The sequence below is a fragment of the Hyaena hyaena genome, unplaced genomic scaffold (genome assembly GCF_003009895.1).
Source record: "Hyaena hyaena isolate Hyena2069 unplaced genomic scaffold, ASM300989v1 scaffold_596, whole genome shotgun sequence".
In the NCBI taxonomy this organism is placed as follows: domain Eukaryota; kingdom Metazoa; phylum Chordata; class Mammalia; order Carnivora; family Hyaenidae; genus Hyaena; species Hyaena hyaena.
In genome coordinates, this window is record NW_024081228.1 from 966,587 (window position 1) to 986,840 (window position 20,254).

The window sequence follows — 20,254 nt, forward strand, 5'->3', positions numbered from 1 at the left end:
TATAGGCACATATATGTTTCTATGTTTCTAATAGATCAAGTTGTTTACATATATTCCTACTTTAAACATCAGCTTCCATTACATTTCCTAAAATGTTTTGCAGAATACTCCAAAAATAATCTATGTATCTCTGTGGATAAGGGAGCCCATAGTCAAATATAATAGTGAAATGTGGCATGCTAAATATGGTTTCTCTTGAAAAGTCACACTACCCATTATTTTTTAAGAGGCTACATAAAGTTTTTCTATTGATTGTAACAACACAGCTCTATAACACAAACTTATATTTGAACATGGAAATGTTTTCATTTAATATTTATTAATATGGGGTTGTGGACAGGATATACTCCTGATTTTAGTCCCATGGAATTCAAGGTCTTCGTGACTAGCGCTCGAATCTCACCTCTTGCCTTTTCAACCATTGTAATCAATCAGATGACATTCATTTGGTTTTCCAAACACACAGACCTATTCTATTCCATTGTATATTGTTTCTTTTGCCTGGGATACTGCTAAGCTATCAAATGGCCTCTGTCTTCGAAAATTTAGCATTTAAAAGCTTAAATCATTTCACTGGTTAGCATACTGCTTGGTACATTGTAGGTGCTGAATGTATTTTAAATAAATAACACAAACAGAGAAAATCAATATGAGAAAATTTGGCTGCTTATTCACTCTGCCCAGATATTGCCCATTCAGGAATTCTAACACATAATAGCACTTGCTTAAAATAATTTTTTTAGGTAATTGACCTCAGTAATTTTTTTTTGTTTACCTGGACAATATTTGAGAAAAGTTACATTATAAGTTACATTTTGAATTCTTATAGGGTAAAACTCAAATTTAATTTTCATAAGTGTGAAGCTATAGCTATTCTTCTGTTACTGTGACAATTCCTTAAAAATGATTGTTGCTAAGGTTTTCTGTTTCTTCCTGACAGGTAATATTTGAAGCTGAAGTCTCGGGAGGGAGGAGTGGTTATATTGCCATTGATGACATCCAAGTACTGAGTTATCCTTGTGGTAGGTTGTGATTACGAATTGTATTCTTCTATGCCCTTTCAAGACTTGTCTTATATTGGCAGTGGCCGTTGACTGTTCATCACTTGGCTATATCTGTCTCTTTTGTTTTTACTCCTAGCCTTCTATTCAGTTTAAAAAGAACAATGAAGCATTTCTAGAATTTTCAAATCAAATATTTTTCAGAATTGTAATGAATTCTACACAGATGAAAGGATTCTTTAGCTATATAATTATGGAGAACAAATGCAAATGTAAATGAAATTCTAGATAGTACATGCTTCATCTTTTGGTTTTATTTATTTTTATGAGGGAGGGAAAGAGAGAGAGAGAGAGAGAGAGAGAAACTGAGAATCCCAAACAAGCTCAATCCTCTGCACACAGCCCGACGCAGGGCTCAATCCCGTGACCATGGGATCATGACCTGATGATCCCGTGACCATGGGATCATGAGCCCAAATCATAAGTCAGACACTCAACCCCCTGACCCATCCAGGCATCCCATCTTTTGGTTTTATTACAGTCTAGGAAGGTAAAGAAGAATGACAAATCAGAGCTCAATGGAAAGAAAACTAAAAGAGACCTTACTAACTTATGTGATATGCTCAGTTGAAAGTTGGAGTGAAGGGAAGAGAATAAATTACTTCACCTATTCCAAACTTCAGACAAAGCTTTAGTAATAAATACCTAGTTAATCCATATGAAATAACAAATAATAGAAAGCAAAGAAAACAAGGGACCCAGTTTACTAATACATAGTTTTGTTGTGTCTCTCAATACACATTGGTTGATCTTCAGATGGTGTAACTAAATTTGTGTGTGCATCACATTTCCGAAAGACAGTCATTACATGCATTCAGTAGAGCCAGATATAAAACAGCTGGCATAAATTCAAACCTTACCTCTGTCTCCCAACAGCGGCATTTTACAGTGCCCATGACTTCTAGAGGATCTGTTCAGTGATCCTCTTGGTTGAAATTTTCTCACCATTGTAAGCACTCTGCACAGGGTGGGGGTGGGGGACACCACGCCAGAGACCGAGGCTATGTTCCTGTTGAGTGCTTGGTAAACACCTGGTGCATCAGCCTCACCTACTGGGGGTGTCAGATTATGCAGCCCCTCCTTGGTTCTGATGCAGTAGGTCTGTTGGAAGGGGGGAGCTGGAAATGTTCATCTCTAATAATTTCCCAGGTGATGCTGCTGCTGCTGGCCTGGAGTTCACAATATGAGCCCACGGTTCTAGTTCACATTCTAGCTCCAGCATTTCTTGATGCCTATACTAAGATGAGGTGCTGAAGAAAGAGGTAGCAGGCAAGGGTCTAACAATTTATTCCATGTAGTATATTCTAGGAAAAAGAAGAACAAAATCAGCTCACTTACAGTTCAAATTGGTTTGCTAAATTCTTTCAGCCCATTAGTACAAGAGAATGGTGTTTCCATCCACTGTTCCTTTACACTTATTGAAAGAGAAATGCGAAAGAAAGGCTCTCAGGAGTAAACAATTAAAAACATAAATTGACAACAACAGTTTGATTGTTGGGCCTCTCAGGGCTTGTTTTTAGTCCCTGAGGCTTAACTTTTACTGTGGATATTTACTTTCAGTGGAAAAAATGAATAGTCTTCATTTCTAAAAAGTAATCATAAAGGACACTAATTTGACAGCCATATAAGTCATGTAGGTTTTGACTAAAGTTACCACTTCTTGTGGGTCTGCTATGTCTTTGGGTAACTTCCATATAGCTCTGTAACTTTCTTATAACTCTGAAGGCATAGGAAGTGGATTTAACAACAGTTATACTGAAGTTCTTTTGAGAGAAACAAAACCATTCCCTTGTTCTCTGAAGTACTAAAGAATTATAGCTTTTGAAGTGAAATGAAAAAGAGAGATCTAACTGCTTAAATTGTAAATTAATAGTTCAACGGCCATGTCTACATCAGTATGTTAGATATCATTGTATGTTTTCATTATACTTTTCTGTTATGCTCTGATTTATTTCTCTTTGATCTCTTTTGCTTTATTTGACTTGTAACTGTTTTATTATCACCCATATGCAACATGCCAAGGCCTACCTTCAGCAGTAATTGTTGAGTGCTCTCTCTGGATACAACAGTGTTCTTGCAATTATGGGGCAATAAGTATTAGGGTGATGGAGTGGGGGGAAGAAGAATTGTGGGAAGGATTGTGTATATCAGCACAAAGAGAAAACTCAATTTTCTTCCATACCATATTGGCCTTGGTCAAAGGTTAAAAGTTTCACCACATTATTCTCTTGGGAAACAATAACATGGCGCGTTTTCTTCATGTGAAAAACGTAAATTTTTTTTCTGCCTTCGCAGATAAATCTCCTCATTTCCTCCGTCTGGGGGACGTGGAGGTCAACGCAGGGCAGAACGCTACATTTCAGTGTATTGCTACAGGGAGAGATGCCGTGCACAACAAGTTATGGCTGCAGGTAAGGCCAAGTTGGCAGCTGAGCTAATGGGTACACTTGATGTTTAAGAAATCACAAGAGTACTATCTGTGGTATCATTCTTGTGTGTCTCTGAGAGAGAGACAGACAGAGACAGAGACAGAGAGAAAAAGAGAGGTATTGAGAGAGAGAATGGGGGAGAACCTGAAACAAGTTGTCTTGTGTAGGTTTTGATGCGGGAAACAAAGGCAGAAGAAAAAAATTAAATTTCCTTACAACTTGTGGCCCATTTATAAGTCCTTGAGACAGGCAGTGTGGCATTCCTCTGAGAGCCCAGGCTACCTCTATGTGGATACTTTAATATATAAAAATTCCTTTGGAAGCTTCCTTCATCGCTACCCCCCAAGATATATATTGGCAATCATACTCCAAGCTTATGGCCCCTTGGTCGACATTGGAAGGGTCTCAGAGCTGAGGGTTTACTAGACAGCAATAAATGACCTTTTCCTAATGATAGCTGACAATAGTGAGCCCCTCAAGGTCCTGGAGACCTTGTTTCCAAATTACCTTGGAGGCTTACACTATCCTTAACCCCCTCCCAACGTCAAGGTATATATTCAGTCACCTATCACAGCCCCAGTGCAGCTCTTTCTGCTCAGGGATCCTATTTCTGTACTTTAATAAAATTACCTTTATGCACCAAAGACGTCTCCTCCAAACCCAAACTCTTCAAACCATATCAGGTGTGATTTAATTGACCGTAGACTCATTTCAGATATTTCCATTGTTGGAATATGAATAAATATGTAACAGTATATAGTCAGTAAGAATTGAGGTTCGTTTCTAGTGAAAACTAATGTTTCTCTAATGTTATGTATAACTGTAAAAACAATTTTTTTCTAAATCCATTCAAAGTAGGAAAAAAATGAAAATTTCCTCATTTAATATTTTGAAAAATCCATATAAGAGCATAGTAGTTAAGGGGTGCCTGGGTGGCTCAGTCAGATAAGCGTCCGACTTCGGCTCAGGTCATGATCTCGTGGTTTGTGGGTTCGAGCCCCGTGTTGGGCTCAGTGCTGACAGGTAGCACAGAGCCTGGAGCCTTTTTCAGATTCTGTGCCTCCCTCTCTCTTTGACCCTCCCCTGCTCATGCTGTCTCTCTCTCTCTCTCTGTCTCTCAGAAAGAAATAAAATATTAAAAAATAAAAAGAGCATAGTACTTAAGTTGGAACAGTCACATTCTGATAAATTTCTTAGAAATATTTTAAGAAAACTTTGAAAACACTTCTGGAAATGTGAATTTGGAAGAGAGCCAATTAAATTTTTTTTCTGAACTTTTGTGTATAAGGGTTAATCACAGACCTGCAGTCAAGACGTTTGCTTTGCACATATTAAACCCTCAGTAAATATTTAATGAATTACAATTTGGCATAATGTTGGAGAAATGTAAATGGTACATAGCAAGAGCTTTGAAAAAATCAGAGAGAAAACAATAGAGTAAGGAATAGGCCTTGCCTTCAGAGAATATCTGTCAATCCTGGAGCAGTGGTGGGGTGAAGGGAGGGAGGGGCACGGAGGGCTAAGAGCAGCTCTAAAGTCAGGAGTCTGGTCCTAAGAAAGATGGATGTTGAGCTAAATATTTGAAGCTAGAATGTAAGTGATAATATCCTCTGAGCACCTTTATTATTATTTTTGTGCTATTTGTATCAGGATGAAGGACGAGATTTAAGTAGTTAGAATAAATTCCTGAGAACGACTCGAATATAGACATCAGCATTTATTTTACCATACTTAACCGTATTTTTAGAGAAGTAAAATTAACACTGAGGATAATCATTAAGTTGAAGGAGGGTGGGGTCATGATATAATAAATGAATATTGAAATCATATCTGGTATCATATTGTACTAGATGTTATACGTTAGTTATTTCATCAAATTCTCACATACACTTGGATGTTAAACAGATGTACTCATCTAAATCTAATTATTACTACTTTTATAATTCACTTGATTTGCTGATATCAGGATATCATCCTAAATATGTGTAAAGGAAATGAAGCCCCTACTTTTTCCCCCTGTGATTATGCTAATTTCCCTTATAGGTATTGAAATATAAGATAATTTTTTCTAGAGAGAGTATTGTATAATGTGCAGCCTGTTTTATCAGCTGAACATCGAGTCAGAATTCCTCTTTCTCTCAGCCTAAGTAATTAATTTAAAAAATGTTTCTAGACATTTTTTCTAATTCGTTTGCTGTTTTCCTTCATTTAGGTGGAAACATTAGTTGGCATTTGACTTTTGTTGTGATCCATATAGTCTTGTCTTGGAGAACCAGACTCTGCAGTCTGCCCCCGGGTTTATGCCCCAGGATTTAATGTGACATTGAAATGAAAGGGTTTTGTGTGCTCAGACACCAGCTGCCCCGTGGCAACGAAGACTTTCTGGCTCTGCTGGTCTGAGTGGGTTGCAGTCAAAACACTGCTCACTTATTGTTTGCTTCCTACCTCCTAGATTGGCCCATTTCATTACGGTTGTAAAAAAATATTCCTCCTGCCATTTTATAAAGAAAGATGTGAGATAAAAATATTCTGTGAGACCTCTATTCTACTTTCTTTTTCTCCACTTCTCTTTACATGTCTTAAGATGAATTTGTGTATTTCTCTTCTGTTTTGATACTGAGATTACCCAGTTCTGAGCAGTGTACATATTTACCTTATTCTTTTATTTTTTAAAAAATGTTTTAAAGTTTATTTATATTTGAGAGACATAGAAAGGTAGAACGCAAGTGAGAAAGGGACAGAGAGAGAGAGAGGGAGACACAGAATCTGAAGCAGGCTCCAGGCTCTGAGCTGTCAGCACAGAGCCTGACGCAGGGCTCGAACTCACAAACTGTGAAATCATGACCTGAGCCGAAGTCGAACGCTTAATGACTGAGCCACACCCAGGTGCCCCTACCTTACTCTTTTAAAAAGGTTTTCTACTTTTTCAGTAACACCACTTGAATTACCTTAAGTTGTTGTTGTAAATCATTGTTCCTCACATTTAAGAAGCATTGAAAACTACCAATTCGTGAGTCAAGGGATGTTTTCACATTAATTAGAATAATTAGAATAATAGTTATTATTCTGAATAATTAGACAAATTATATATAAATATATGGTGAGTCAATGAGAATGTTGCCAGTAACTTAAAAAAATTCATATTTCAGGGCACATGGGTGACTCAGTTGGTCAGAGTCAGACTTTGGCTCAGATCATGATCTCACCATTTGTGAGTTCAAGCCCCAGGTCGGGCTTTGTTCTGACAGCTCAGAATCTGGAGCCTCCTTCAGATTCTGTGTCTCCCTCTCCCTCTCTGCCCCTCCCCTGCTCACACTCTGTCTCTTTCTCTCTCAGTAATAAATAAACATTTAAAAAAATTCATATTTTGCTTAAAGGAGCAGAAATGTAACAGAACAGAAAGAATCTTGACTCTATAAGGAATCTGTAAGCCAACCCCATACAAATAAATGTCAAGTCGTGTTTCCTTGATGCAGAACAACTTCCAGAAAAGGGGCCCAACTCTTAATTTGAACCTTAATTCAAACACTTTAGCCCTTCCAACCCAGTTAATTGTGTGGGTGTAGAGAATTCATTGAATTATTCTGGGCTTCAAGTTCCTTATCTGTAAAAGGAGATGTGGATAGAAACTAAGGTCCTTTCCAGCCATAAAATGCTATACTAGATCTTTACTTTTTTTTTTTTTTTTTTTTTTTTTGATGGCCTGAGACAAGCCTTCATTACTTTTTTTGTTTGGTGGAAGAATGTGAAATTGTTTGTTATTAGTTGTGTATGGGTAAAAATGGTCCCTTAAGTTAGGCATCATTATGAGCACAACTGCTTAACATATCTGCTGACAATACAGAGAACCAATAGAAAGCAACTAAAAAAGAAAGGTCATTGCATCCTGTCACAAAAGTAATGGAATAACAGAGTAGCTGTTATGTTTGTGATGGTAATTGTAATTAAAAAATGGTGACCGATTTTTATGTTTTCCAAGTCACTTACGTTAAACGGTATTAAGCTTTAATTGGTAAATGTTTACATATGGGGTAAAAAAACACTCCCAAAAATAGAAAAGCAGTCAACTTTCTGCTTTAACCATACACAAACAAAACACTGCTTTAAACATAATGCCTGATAGCACATGACATTTAAAATAATTTATGTGTGGAAATGCATTTAAAAATAAATCTCTCACTTGTGTATTGTCATTAGCTTACAATTGATACGTCAATCATTTTTATTGTTTAAAATGACACACAAATTAGGTAAATTAAAAAACAGAGCACATAAAAGCAAGCACCTGAGTTAGCTGAGCTAATGTAAGATAATTCATAAGGCATTTCATAGTGGTCCTAGATGTATCTTTAGGTAGTGTTCTTTCCTATAAGTTCTTGGATTATATAATTACAGGGTCTTAGAAATAGGTCATTTACTCTAGACATTTAGAAAACAATGACAAAATACATTACCCAAAGTAACTTCCTTGTACAAGCTCAGTGAACTACTGATACATAAAACAATATGGATGACTGTTTTTAGAAGTCTATTTAGTGTCAACAGGCTACTGGTATGGTAAAATTATGAGGTTTTCTGGGCCATAGCTTAAAATAGTGTGTTATGAAGTTCATTTATGTTGGAAAAGGGACTTCAGTACAAAGACTTTAGTCGCTTGTAGAGAATTTCCAAATTTCTTTTCGATCATAAAACTCAATGAAGTAGCATGCATTCTAGATATAAGCACAACATTTGTTGTCAGGTTACAAGTTGGAATTTTTCCCCCCAAGAACAGATGTTTTTTCAGTGCTTCCAACAAATTTTAGAACTATGCTATTTTGTGTTTTCAAGGAATCCCCAGTGGTAGAAAATTTGTGGATCATAACTTAAGGCTTATGGTAAAGCATTGGTTATAGGAAATAAGATCAGTAATGAAATTTTAATGTAGAATTTTATGCTGCCATAAGATAATAAGAATAACTACTTATGTTTTTGAGAAGTGTCAGATAATTTTCTTATAGGAAAGAGAAAAATTAACTTACATTTTTGTAGGTTAAAGATTTTAGTCCCGTCCTTTCATTGCAGTGCTGACTGATACGAATAGTAAAGGAATCGTGGCAGCAAGTGAATATTTTTGTAAAAAGCTAACATGTGATACACCAGTTCCACTTCTAAGTATTTATATAAGATAAATAAAGGCATGTGTTCACAAATTGACTCATATAAGAATGTTTATAACAGCTTTATTCTTAATAACCAATAATAGTAAAGAACCCCAATGTCCATTAGCAGGGGAATGGATAAACACTGTGTGGTTCATTCAAGCAATGGAATGTTACTCAGCAGAAACAAACAATGAGTTACTGTTACATGCACTAGTATGGATAAATGTCAGCAATATTATGTTTTCAGAAAGGGGACAGACAGAAATGAGTGCAAACTGTGCAATAACGTTTATGTAGAGTTCCAGAAGAAACAAAACTAGTTTATGGTGATAGAAATCAGAAGAGTATTTGACTGTGGGGGATGAGGGTGGACTGGATGTGGCCAGGGGGAAGATTTCTGAGGTAATGTTAATGTCGTATTTATTTATTGGTGTGTTCAGTCTGTGGGTGCACATACATTTGTTAGATGTTAAGAACCGTCCTCAATACCTCAATAAACCATGAATGAGGAAAAGCATGTGATACATCTTATCAAATAACCTAAGTCCTGGCAGTACTAATCAAGCCATAGGTGGCAAGAGCCTGCAAACATTAACTTGCATTTTTGTTCACCTTGTCCATTTGAAGTTATTTGATTAGATTCAGGAGTCATTCTTAATCATTAGTCTATGCTGAAATATGGAATAAAGCATGTCCTGTCTTCAGAACATGTTTTACATTCTGAGGATGTAAAAGAACTGGAACAGGGTTAGACTATAACCTATGACTTAGTATTCTTCTCAGAAGGTCCGGTATCAGTGGACACCTACATGGCAAATCAAATAGAGCCCGCTGCTGGAACATCTGTCTGACCATATGCTTTGGCCTCAGGTTCAGTGTAGAAACTAAAATGCTAATGACTCCATCCATCATTACAGAGCTTGGCGGGCATGCTTCATTGGATTGGACAGAGAAATTCAACAGTGGAGTGACTGAAAGTAGAGAATTGTGTGGGTAGATTTGGTGACACCATTTGTTTTGGTGAATTGAAATGAGACTGTTTGATGTGTGACTGATAATCCTATGCAGATTGCCATCAAAGCTGTGGCAATTGGGCCAGTCTGTCAGTAATTGCCGCAGGTACTGGCACTGTGCCCCTTCGGTGGGCCTGCCAAAGCAGGAAAGTCAGCCATCACTTTGCACTTGGTGAGATTCGTCGCCGCGAATGTAGTATGATACAGCTGGTTTCTCAGCCAAAGGAAATGTCATTCCTTATGGAGCAATAGATAATTCAAGCAATGAATTGAGAGTCCTAACTGGAGAGTAAAATTAGTAAAACGAGATGCAAATTGTTCTTAAAGAAACAAACAAACAAACAAACAAAAATAAATAAAAAAAAAGCCAGAGAGAGGCTGGCCTCTTATAGTACCAATTATTGTCAGCTGAGAATCAATGAAAATGGCTGGTCTGAAACTTCTGGACACATAGTGTTTTGTCTGTCCAGGGAAATGCCATGGTCTTACTCCTATACTGCACGTGAATATCATCATGCACACAATGGAAATCAGAAGCATGAGTTTTTTAAAAAATGACTTAATTTGAAAGTATAAAATTTCAGCTGATGAAACATATCATTACACAATTTCAAAGCCACACAGTCATTGTTCACAGAGCTCCCTCTGCTGCCTCCCATGCTGTGGTATTTTTCCATGCTTATGCCTGGATGTTTGTAGCATATTTCATTTCCACAAGAGATTTTACTATCCCTGATACTATTTCTTTCTGAGGAAAAAAGTCTGGTAATTTTGGATTTATTATAATGAAGGGAAATTCTTGGAAGGAATTGGTCCATGCCTAGAAAGATGGAGTTTATGGTGGTCAATTCACTGAAAAATCATTTGAGAGGAATATTTCAAAGCCTAATTGACTAAACATGTAATTTGTGACCAGCTTACATTGAGTACCATGGAAAGAAAAGAAAAATAAATAAAAAGGATGAGGTATAGTGAAAATTGCCTTACCGTCTGAACTTGCTGGAAGTCCTCACATTGTCTAGGTCATTGGCTTTAAGACTAGCTGACACACATCTAAAATATTAGACTAACAAAAGGTAGTATACAATTACTAGGACAGTGAATAAAGTTGAAGAAGTGATGTCAGAATGGCTAAAGGGACATGGTATAAATATCTTGAGAGTCGTGGGAGACTAGAGAAACAAACTTCTTAAAAATCTTAGATTATTAGAACTATTCAAGAGGGATTTAATGGGTTCTGTATAGGTACTAAAGTACAATGCTAACTAAGAGTTTGAAGTTACATGGTGAGAGATATAAACTGATTATAAGGGAGAACTTTGTAATTGTAGGGCTGTTGAAACCTAGAATGAGCTATTCCAGGAGGTAGTAAAACTACAATTAGTGGAAGTATCCAAGCATAATCTGGATAAGCACTTGCTAATGCTGTAGAGGACATTTAAGCATGAAGTTGAATACTTTCTAAGATCCTTTCAGCCTGGAGAAATGTCTTTGAAACTGAATAAGAAAAGACTGTATAGAATCTATGCATGATACTATTTCAGAGTTGAGAGAGAACTACCTAGACTGGAATGTTTGGTGAGATCATTAAGGAAGGTTTGATTGAGTCTTTGTAGGACATAGAGGACTTGAATAGCAAAGTTGGAGTGAGCATGGTTATCACTGCAGATTAGGGTGTGTGTGGGGGTAAGATAGAAACCTCAGAAGAAAGATGAGGTAAATATAGCTTTTGACAGGGTTGGGACTAGGCCATGATGAAGACATAAGCCAGGAAGAAGTCACTGTTAGCAGTGCAGATATCAACTCTCCAGGGTCCGGGATTGGACAAAGCCAGTGCAGTTGAGTGGAGAAGGCGAGGGACAGATGAAACAAGACAGTAGTTTTGAATTGTGCCAATTGACGGAATTGGGGAGGCTGTGGGTGAAATGATTGATAAAGCTTTCTAAATTTCCTCAAAAGTTAATTTTTTAAAGCCAGTGAGTTTGTTTTCCATTTTCTGTCTTGGAACTGATTTGTCTATTAGACCCATTTGTTTACTGTTTTTCTTTCTACCTTCATAATTGCATATATGTTATCCTCAATAGGAGTAGAAGGTGAGGAGACATTCTCATTCCTTTTGGCTCTCTTTAGCTTTAATAAAGGTTTGTGAAGACAGTTTGAAACTTGCCACCAAATTAAGCCTCTGGGTGGTCCTGGGAGCCACGGAAGACTGTTGGTGTTTTCAGCCTTGGCATCTTCTGTACCTCATGGCTCACAGAGCAGGAGTAATGTTTGAGAAGAGTGTTAATCATGTCTGTTGTGTGTCCCTCTATTTTTTATAAACTGACAAACACTAAGCTGCTATTTAATTCTCATTGTTTCCTTTTATTCTTAGTTTAAGCAGTAACATTTTTTTTGTATATATGCTGATTTATAATTATTTCCATTACACTTAAGAGACCATGGACCATTTGGTAGCTACGCTATCACTCTGGTAAGTCTGCTTTTCCTCAGCACATTGGTTTTTTTAAGTTCAGGGCATTCTAGTCTTCCTTCATGGCTTCATACAAAGAATTATGGTTATTGGTCTTGAAGTAAAATCACTGACCATGTAGCATGGATTATCCCTGAGCTAAATTTATAATTTATCTTTTATCTTTGGCATTTTGGGTGTGTATGTATGTAAATGGTGAGCACCAGAACATTTCATCATATGTAATTTTTAGGTATGTTAAATATCCCTGAGGATATTTTGGTTGGCTTTATGTGGCTTCCTCCCCTAAAGAGTTCAATCTAGTGAAGATATAGTACATTCTTTTCCTTCTTTAATAATTTATAAACTCTCGAGTTTGTTGTCTACAGATTACATAATTGATTATAAATGAATAATGTGTGGAATGTACTCTATCTTTCTTATCTATCCCTGGAGCATGCCTATAAAAGCTCGACAGTCATAGAAGCTCAAGGATTTCTTCTTATCGATATCTATAAATAACAATTTACTGCCTTTTCTGTGCAAGAATAATACACTCTTCTGTTGTTCCTAAAGTTGCCCTTTCAGAGTATTTTCTAAGTATGTCACATCAAGCACTTTACAACTGTTCACTGACTTCTTGTGATCAGTATTACAGCACAAAAGCTCTGGTAACAGGCTGGGTTTCTTCTTTACGAAAAGCCATCTGATATAAAGACCTAGTATTTATAAAGTCATTTTCTTGTAAAATAAAACATAGAAAACCGCATAAAAATAAAAACTATGACTGAATGAGATTTTGTAAGTACCCACCACACAGGACAAGACAGGCACGTTGCCAGCCATCCCATGGTTCCTTACAAGGCTCAATCCCAGCCACAGCTGAGCCAGCTCCTCACCTCTATGAGTAATGGTTTTCATTACCTTCACCCCACATATGTTTTTTCATAGTTTTTTTTCCACTTCTATATACATTCTGTATATGTTCTTAGACACTCTAGATTAGTCTCCTCTAATTTTTAAAGTAAATTCTTTAAAGTCTCTTTTAATCTGTGGGTTTGTCCCCTTTTCTTCACAGTTTATCTATTGAGGTACTCAGGCCATTTGACTTGTAGTTTCACGTTGTCTGCATTTTACTGATTGCATAGAAATGTCCTTTTCAGTTCAGCATGTTCTTTTGAATTGTTTTGTAAATTGGCAGCCAGATTCAGAGGCAAGTTTGATCCTTTGGCAACGGTAGAGGTTGTGCTTCATATTATTATAGGAGGTACAAAATCTCTTCCTCTCTCTCTTTTTTAAATCTTCATAGCCATCTATGCTTAATGTCTATATTCATTCCTAAAGGCTATAAATCTCATCTTCTAATACTATTATTTATTTTGTATTAGTTCATATGAAGAGATCTTTCTCATCTACCTTTTGCTTCCCCGTGACATAGTTCATTAAGGAAAGGGATGATAAATGCTCAAATCTTTGCTTTAGTTATTGGTTTTCAATATAGTGAATTGATTCCTTATCATTCTCTGAAGGTGACAGATTCTTCTGGGTTTTTTTTTTTGTTATTATGAACTCATAGATTTACCTATTTGATTTCAGTTAATTGTAATTATTACTATTAAAACTCAAAGTATCCCATCTTTGGCTAGTGAGAACCTCTTCAAGTTGACCCCAGAATCCTTCTGATATGACTTCACCAGTTTTTAGTAGCTTTCTGCTGTCTGATATTGTGAGATACTCCCTTGTGATCCTGTACATTTTCTTCTCCAGACTCAATATCCTGGTTTGGTTTAGTGAGAGATTGAATTTCAGGACCATGATGTGGATGCTGGAAGATAGTCATTTTGTTAGACTTTTTCAGTAAACAGAACTAAGGGAAAATATGTATTTAGAGACAAAATACCTGTGAGTCTTATGGATATTCAAATCCAAGCCTAAAGATTTTCACTTACTGTTGTCTCTATTACAGTTTGTCAGGTACAGCTTTTTTTTTTTTTTTTTCCATGCTAATATTCTCTGTTCTCAGTGACACAGGAGAAGACAGAATGAGAATATTCCACAATTACTCATTTTATAAAAATCCGATGGCATTTTGAATATTTGTAACATATCTCTGTTGTTAGCATATAACAAGAACATGTTATACTGTCTCTCCTAAATCCCTTATTTACTTAGTTCTACAGGTAACTGTGTTTTTAATCACCATCCTAAAATTTGTCTGGAAGCAGAAAAGATCCTGAATAGCCAAAGCAATCCTGAAAAAGAAAACCAAAGCTGGAGGCATCACAATCCCGAACTTGAAAATTTATTACAAAACTGTAATCATCAAGACAGTATGGTACTGGCACAAAAACAGACACTCAGAACAATGGAACAGAATAGAGAACCCAGAAATGGACACACAAACATATGGCCAACTAATCTTCATCAGTAGAGTTATTAATGCCTCTAACTCTAATCAGATTTAGAGGTGAAAACCAGAACCAAGCCAAATCAGAAAACTCATCCTTAAAAATCTGTTTTTCCAGAAGCATTTCTGGTTACAAAATCATCTGATACAGATGATCAGTGTTCATACATGAAAAGCACATGTATATGTGTATACACATACACGCTTTTTCTTTTTTTAATCCTAAAAAGTTTTATTATAGGGAATTGGTTTGTGTGACTACGGGGTTGGCTAGGCAAGTCAGAAGTCTGTTGGTCAAACCTTTGGGAAGGGCAGGCGGGAGCATGCTACAGGCAGAAACTAGAGTTGGTATTTACAGGTGGAATTTCTTTTACTTCAGGGAAACCTCAGCTCTGCTTTTAAAACATTTCAACTAATTTAATCAAGTCTGCCCAAATTATCTAGGATAATCTCCCTTACTCAATGGGTTGTTGACTTCAATTCCATCTACAAATTCCATCTTCAATTCACAGGGACACCTCAGTTAGTGTTTGATTGAATAACTTGGGACTGTAGCCTAAACAAGCGGACATATCAAAAGACCATCACAGTTATTAAATGTGTTATTCTCTTAGGTATTGTTTTGATTATTATGTTCATAATATTGCTATTGTCAGAATTCAAAGTTAGAACTTTTGCACAATTATTTCATTAACACTCTCAGCATCTGTGTTGAATAGCAGGTATAAATAGATACCCCTGTTTTTAGTTACAAAGGTAGAGATATGAGAAGTAATGGGAAATTGTGGAGCTAACCAATGGTTGTTTTGGGACTTGACCTTGAGGATCATCCTCCACCAGGCATGGTTCAGTCTCCTCACTCCTTCCCCGTTCTGTGGTTCCTCATATTGGTCACCTTCTCTCATTGCTGCAAAGATAACCTATGCTTTGTAGATTAAAATTTTTATTTTCTTGTTTAATAAACTAAATCTGTATTTTATTACACTTTGGTTAATGATTGATTCTAGTAATTTGTTACCCCCAGCACATTTTACCCTGCTTTTTATCAGAATTATATTTACTCCCTCCCTCTTTTGTCTGTGTCCAGTGTCATTTACCTTGTTCAGTCCTTTCACTGCCAAAGAGTAAAACTTTGGTGAACTGAGTATTTTCATGTTAGTGTAATTTTCCTAGAATACTATGTTCTTATTAAATGCTTAATCTATTGAAATAAATATAATAATTCCTAGTGGGTATAAGTGAGTGCTTTTCTCAAGATAGTAACATGATTCTGATTTTAGAAATGTTTAGACTTCCAAACCTTTCATTTTGTAATAAAAACCTTTCATGTTTCTAAAATTCATGGTTAAGTTGTTCAATAATAATAATAATAATAGTAATAATAATCATAATAATAATAGACAAGACTGGTAAGGAACCCCCAGGTCCTTGGAATTAATGTGGCTGGATTTTTATGATTCACTTCAACCTTTCTTAATTACATTGTGCAAATTTCCTTTGAGATTGGTTTTGGACAAAAGAGCCCATACTGACAAATCATATGCAGTCTTCTTAATGTATTCAACAGGAACCTAAATACCAATTGTAGGGAGATAGTCTCTTAATAGTTTCTCCAACTCTAAGAGATGGAAGGATCGTATATCATCATGTGCCCAAGAAAGGCATTGTAAAATAAGTAAAATGATAAATGTAGTCTAATATTTTCTTCTAATCAACAGAATGAAATAATCCCTCAAGTAGTTTAAGAGACACATTATTTAATTTAAACGTAAACTGGGTTAATTTTATTCCCCAAGTTTTGAAAAGAAAAGCTGAGACAAACTGTATAATATTTTAACTGTACCATACTAACTTTTACGAGTTGAAGCTGAAAGTAATGTGAAACCAAGTGTATATGTTATGTCCCTTAACAGGAAGTCCAGAAAGAGGGGGGCTCTACGAGTTGTTGATACCATGTCAGGCACTTGATCAAGAACCTGATTCTGTTTTTCTCCTTGATGTGCCATCCTCCATGTGTCAGCCTTACCCTCATGTTGGGTTCTCTCACATGGGCAAGTCTGCTCTTCTAGTTTGAGGCATAATGTGGAGAATAAGAAAAGAGGACCCACTGTGTCTTCTCTAGAAGTATGAAAACCTTTTTGGAAGTGAATTGGCCTGTTTCTGGTGCATCTCATTGGCCAGAATCAGGGTACACAGCCATTTTTAGATCTTTCATTATTAATAGGAATAGGGCCCCCATGTTTGTTTTCTACCAGTATGTCTTAAGGTGTAATATCTTGATTCATAACCCAGGGATCTTATAAAAATGCAGATTTTAATTCAGTAGGTCTAGAGTGATCTTAGGCTTAGCATTTCTAACAATCTGACAGGTGATTCTGATGCTACTAGTCTATAGATCACATTTTGAATAGCAAGAAGTTTGATTAGTAACATGGCTATCATAGGGGTGCTGGTGAGTGAGGCTCAGTTGGTTAAGCAGCCAACACTTAATTTCAGCGTAGGTCATGATCTCATAGTTTGTGAGATCGAGCTCAGTGTCCGGCTCTGTACTGACAGTGTGGAACCTGCTTAGAATTCTCTCTCTCTTCTCTCTCTCTCTCTCTCTCTCTCTGCCCTCCCACTTCTCAAAATAGATAAACATTAAAAAGTAACCTGGCTATTATAGTTGTTGAGAATTAACCAATATTATCAGTATACCACTTCAAGGCACAAAATTAACTTGTCAAACACTGCATATGGCCTGCATGATGAAGCATATTAAGTTAAATAGAGAAGTAATAATACCCAGGGACTCTAATGCTTAGGGTTATTTGGTAAGTGACAGGTCTCAGCAACTTGTACTGGACACACAGCAAATTTAAGAAGGCATGACCAGGATAAGAGGAGTGGGGGAGAGAAAAAGGCAAAGTGTGAGCTTATAATCTTTGGCTCATATAATTTTGTGGTTCATTTCTCAGTAGAGTCGGGGATATTTACAAGGTGAAATCGCATAAAAAACTCAAAGCAGGATAAAGAGCCTGGAACTGAAGAATATAAAAGCAGCACACTATATGCAAACATTGCTGCATAAGAAAGAGATTTAACATTACTTCTTACTTCTTCCTTCATGGCGCAACCCACCCTGCTAAATTGATAGCTTGTAGTCGGGCAAAGACCTATTATTTTGGATTATAAAAGAAAAGTTATCATTATTTTTGACTTCTGAAATGTACATGTCATCAATTGCTACTTTTAACTGTAATGCATTACTGGAACCTGAGTAAATAACGCAATGTCTAGTATAGGTTACATTTCTCATGGTACAATGCATTGATCAAGGATTTACAACAAATAATCCATTCATTGGACTGGACCTGTAATATAAACGAAAAAAACTGCTTTGGTTTAGTTTAGAGGAAATACTTCTGGATTTTGTGTCATCAAACCTGGTTTTCAGGTTTAACCCTGCTAATAACAGGCCCCATATAACATTTCTAATCTTTCTGAATCCCAATTTTATGATCATTAAATGGAAATAATTGTCACATAGGTTTTTTGAGCTAGCAGGGACAGAACCAAGATAGTAACATACATAACATCAGGAACATGGAGGCATTTATTAAATGATTATTGGAGAAAAGCCGTGTAATGGTATGATGCATGGTTGTTGCTATTTTAAGAGTAAATAGAATGTATACCTACTGAACTCATTAATTGTATAAATAATATATATCCTATATAAGCATATGTATTTTGTAGTTATGTAAGTATATTAATAAACACAAAGAGAAACTAATGTAATCAGCTTTGCTTACTCCTGGATCCCCTGAAGCAGAGCCATCAGTGTCTCTAAGTTGAGGGATTTTTTTCTTTTTGTTTTGTTTTATTGTTTATTTTTGAGAGAGAGAGAGACACACACACAGAGTGTGAGCAGGGGAGGGGCAGAGAGAAAGGGAGACACAGAGAATGAAGCAGGCTTCAGGCTTTGAGCTGTCAGCACACAGCCCGATGTGGGGCTGGAACCCATGAACTGGGAGATCGTGACCTGAGTGGAAGTCAGATGCTTAATTGACTGAGCCGCCCAGGCACCCTATCTAAGTTGAGGTATTGTTCAGAAATAGTTTGGCATAACTGATCTCTAGATGTCTTTGAGGTTCTGTATTTATGTAACTTCCCTTTATCATTAATTTAAATCAATGTTTAATATATTTTGGTTATAATATGTAAGGTTTTACATGATTCTTGTCTCTAAAAACATCAATTTAATTCATTTTAACCAAGAACTTAATCTCCATTAAATAATATATTTGATGGCATAGAAGAAAAAATATATATGTGAGTTAAAGCCCTACCTTTAGGATGATTTTAGTATACAAAAAGGTAAAAGAGTATATATATATATATAGAGAGAGAGAGAGAGAGAGAGGTGGGGGGGCCATATATTAGAAGAGATTCAATTTGAGACTTTTAAGGCTGGTTGTAAAGTAAAGGGTCAAGTGAGGTCACATTAAAAATGCAGACGATTGAAGGAATGGGAGGAACACATGGTCGGCTATGGTTCTAGGGGAAGCTGTCAAACCACGGAACGTGGATGTTTTAAGGTAGTAAGAGAGGCTATTGGGCATCACTGAGACCCAGGTGAGTTTTAGGATCGCTGAGAATACTCACAGGACTACAGTTGAGAGGACAGTTTTGCCTGGTACAGGTAACTGTGATGGGAATGATACATGGGCATGCTGGGAATTCCAGAAATTGAGAGGTTGATGAATAGGATCATGGAAGAGTGGTCTGTAAGGGAGGAACTGGATAATGTTGGCCTTCCCTGAAGGAGAGTAAGGCTGTAGGAGAAAACATGTCCCCCTTTGAGAAAAGTTTGGAGGAAAGGGATATCCTGAGATGAATGGTAATTAAGATGAAAAGATGAAATAATGATTATTGAGAAGGAAACATTACAAGGACTTAAAATCTCTTCACAAGGGAAGATGGACTTTTGAAAGCCATGACAGTAAGAGACATGGGGGTGTGTGTGCCTGCACAAGATAATTCAGAAGGCAGACTGGCCACAGGAATTGGCTGGTCTTGCAGAAGAACTGAGAAGTATAAATGGCAGAGAAGAAGATGGTGTAAGGTTGAGGGCAGTACTGGAGGGATAAGTTAGAGGAAGAAGGGTGAGAGTTGTGTGCAGGTAGAAAGAGTGCTAAGCACAGGACACCTTCTAGTTAGAAAGGTCATATCAAGTAATGTGATAATTGAAAAAAGCAGCCTGAGATTTGCATATGTAATAGATTTTTGTTTTTGTGGTTTGTAGAGAATGAGAATTTAGACTTGATTTATGGATATATACCTTAGGGCTTCTGAATATAGGAGCATTTTCTCTTCATTATTATCCAGGGGAATAATCAGAAATGTTGGTGCAAAAATCATGGAATAGGTGGGTCTTTCTCTCAAAAAAAAAAGGGGGGGGAGGGGATTACTAAAGTATTAAAATGATCCTTTTACTATTTACTCCTTAAAAAACTACAAAGTATTCCAATTATAAAAATTATAGAAAACAGTAAGATGACCACTAATGTATCCACCACTAAATTTAAAAGAAGCTGACATTTTGCATTTTCATTTCATTTAATTAATTATTGTGAAGAAAAAATTTTTTTTGAGATTTAAACATGTATACAGGTATCTCAAGTCAGTGGAATAAGGGAGCTGGTTGTGATTGCCAATTGCTAATTTTTCAGTAATTTTAAGAGTCGATTGACATTTCATTGCTAA

General features: G+C 36.4%; 1 protein-coding gene across 6 annotated transcripts in view; it reads left to right on the forward strand.

Annotated features, from left to right (window-relative positions):
* PTPRK (protein tyrosine phosphatase receptor type K) overlaps nucleotides 1–20,254 on the forward strand; it is a 561,746-nt gene that overhangs the window by 285,392 nt on the left and 256,100 nt on the right. For all 6 annotated transcript variants that reach the window (XM_039256923.1, XM_039256925.1, XM_039256926.1 and 3 more), the window contains exons 4-5: nucleotides 941–1,022; nucleotides 3,357–3,472. In XM_039256923.1, coding sequence (XP_039112854.1) covers nucleotides 941–1,022; nucleotides 3,357–3,472 — 198 coding nt within the window. The remainder of the gene's footprint in view (nucleotides 1–940; nucleotides 1,023–3,356; nucleotides 3,473–20,254) is intronic.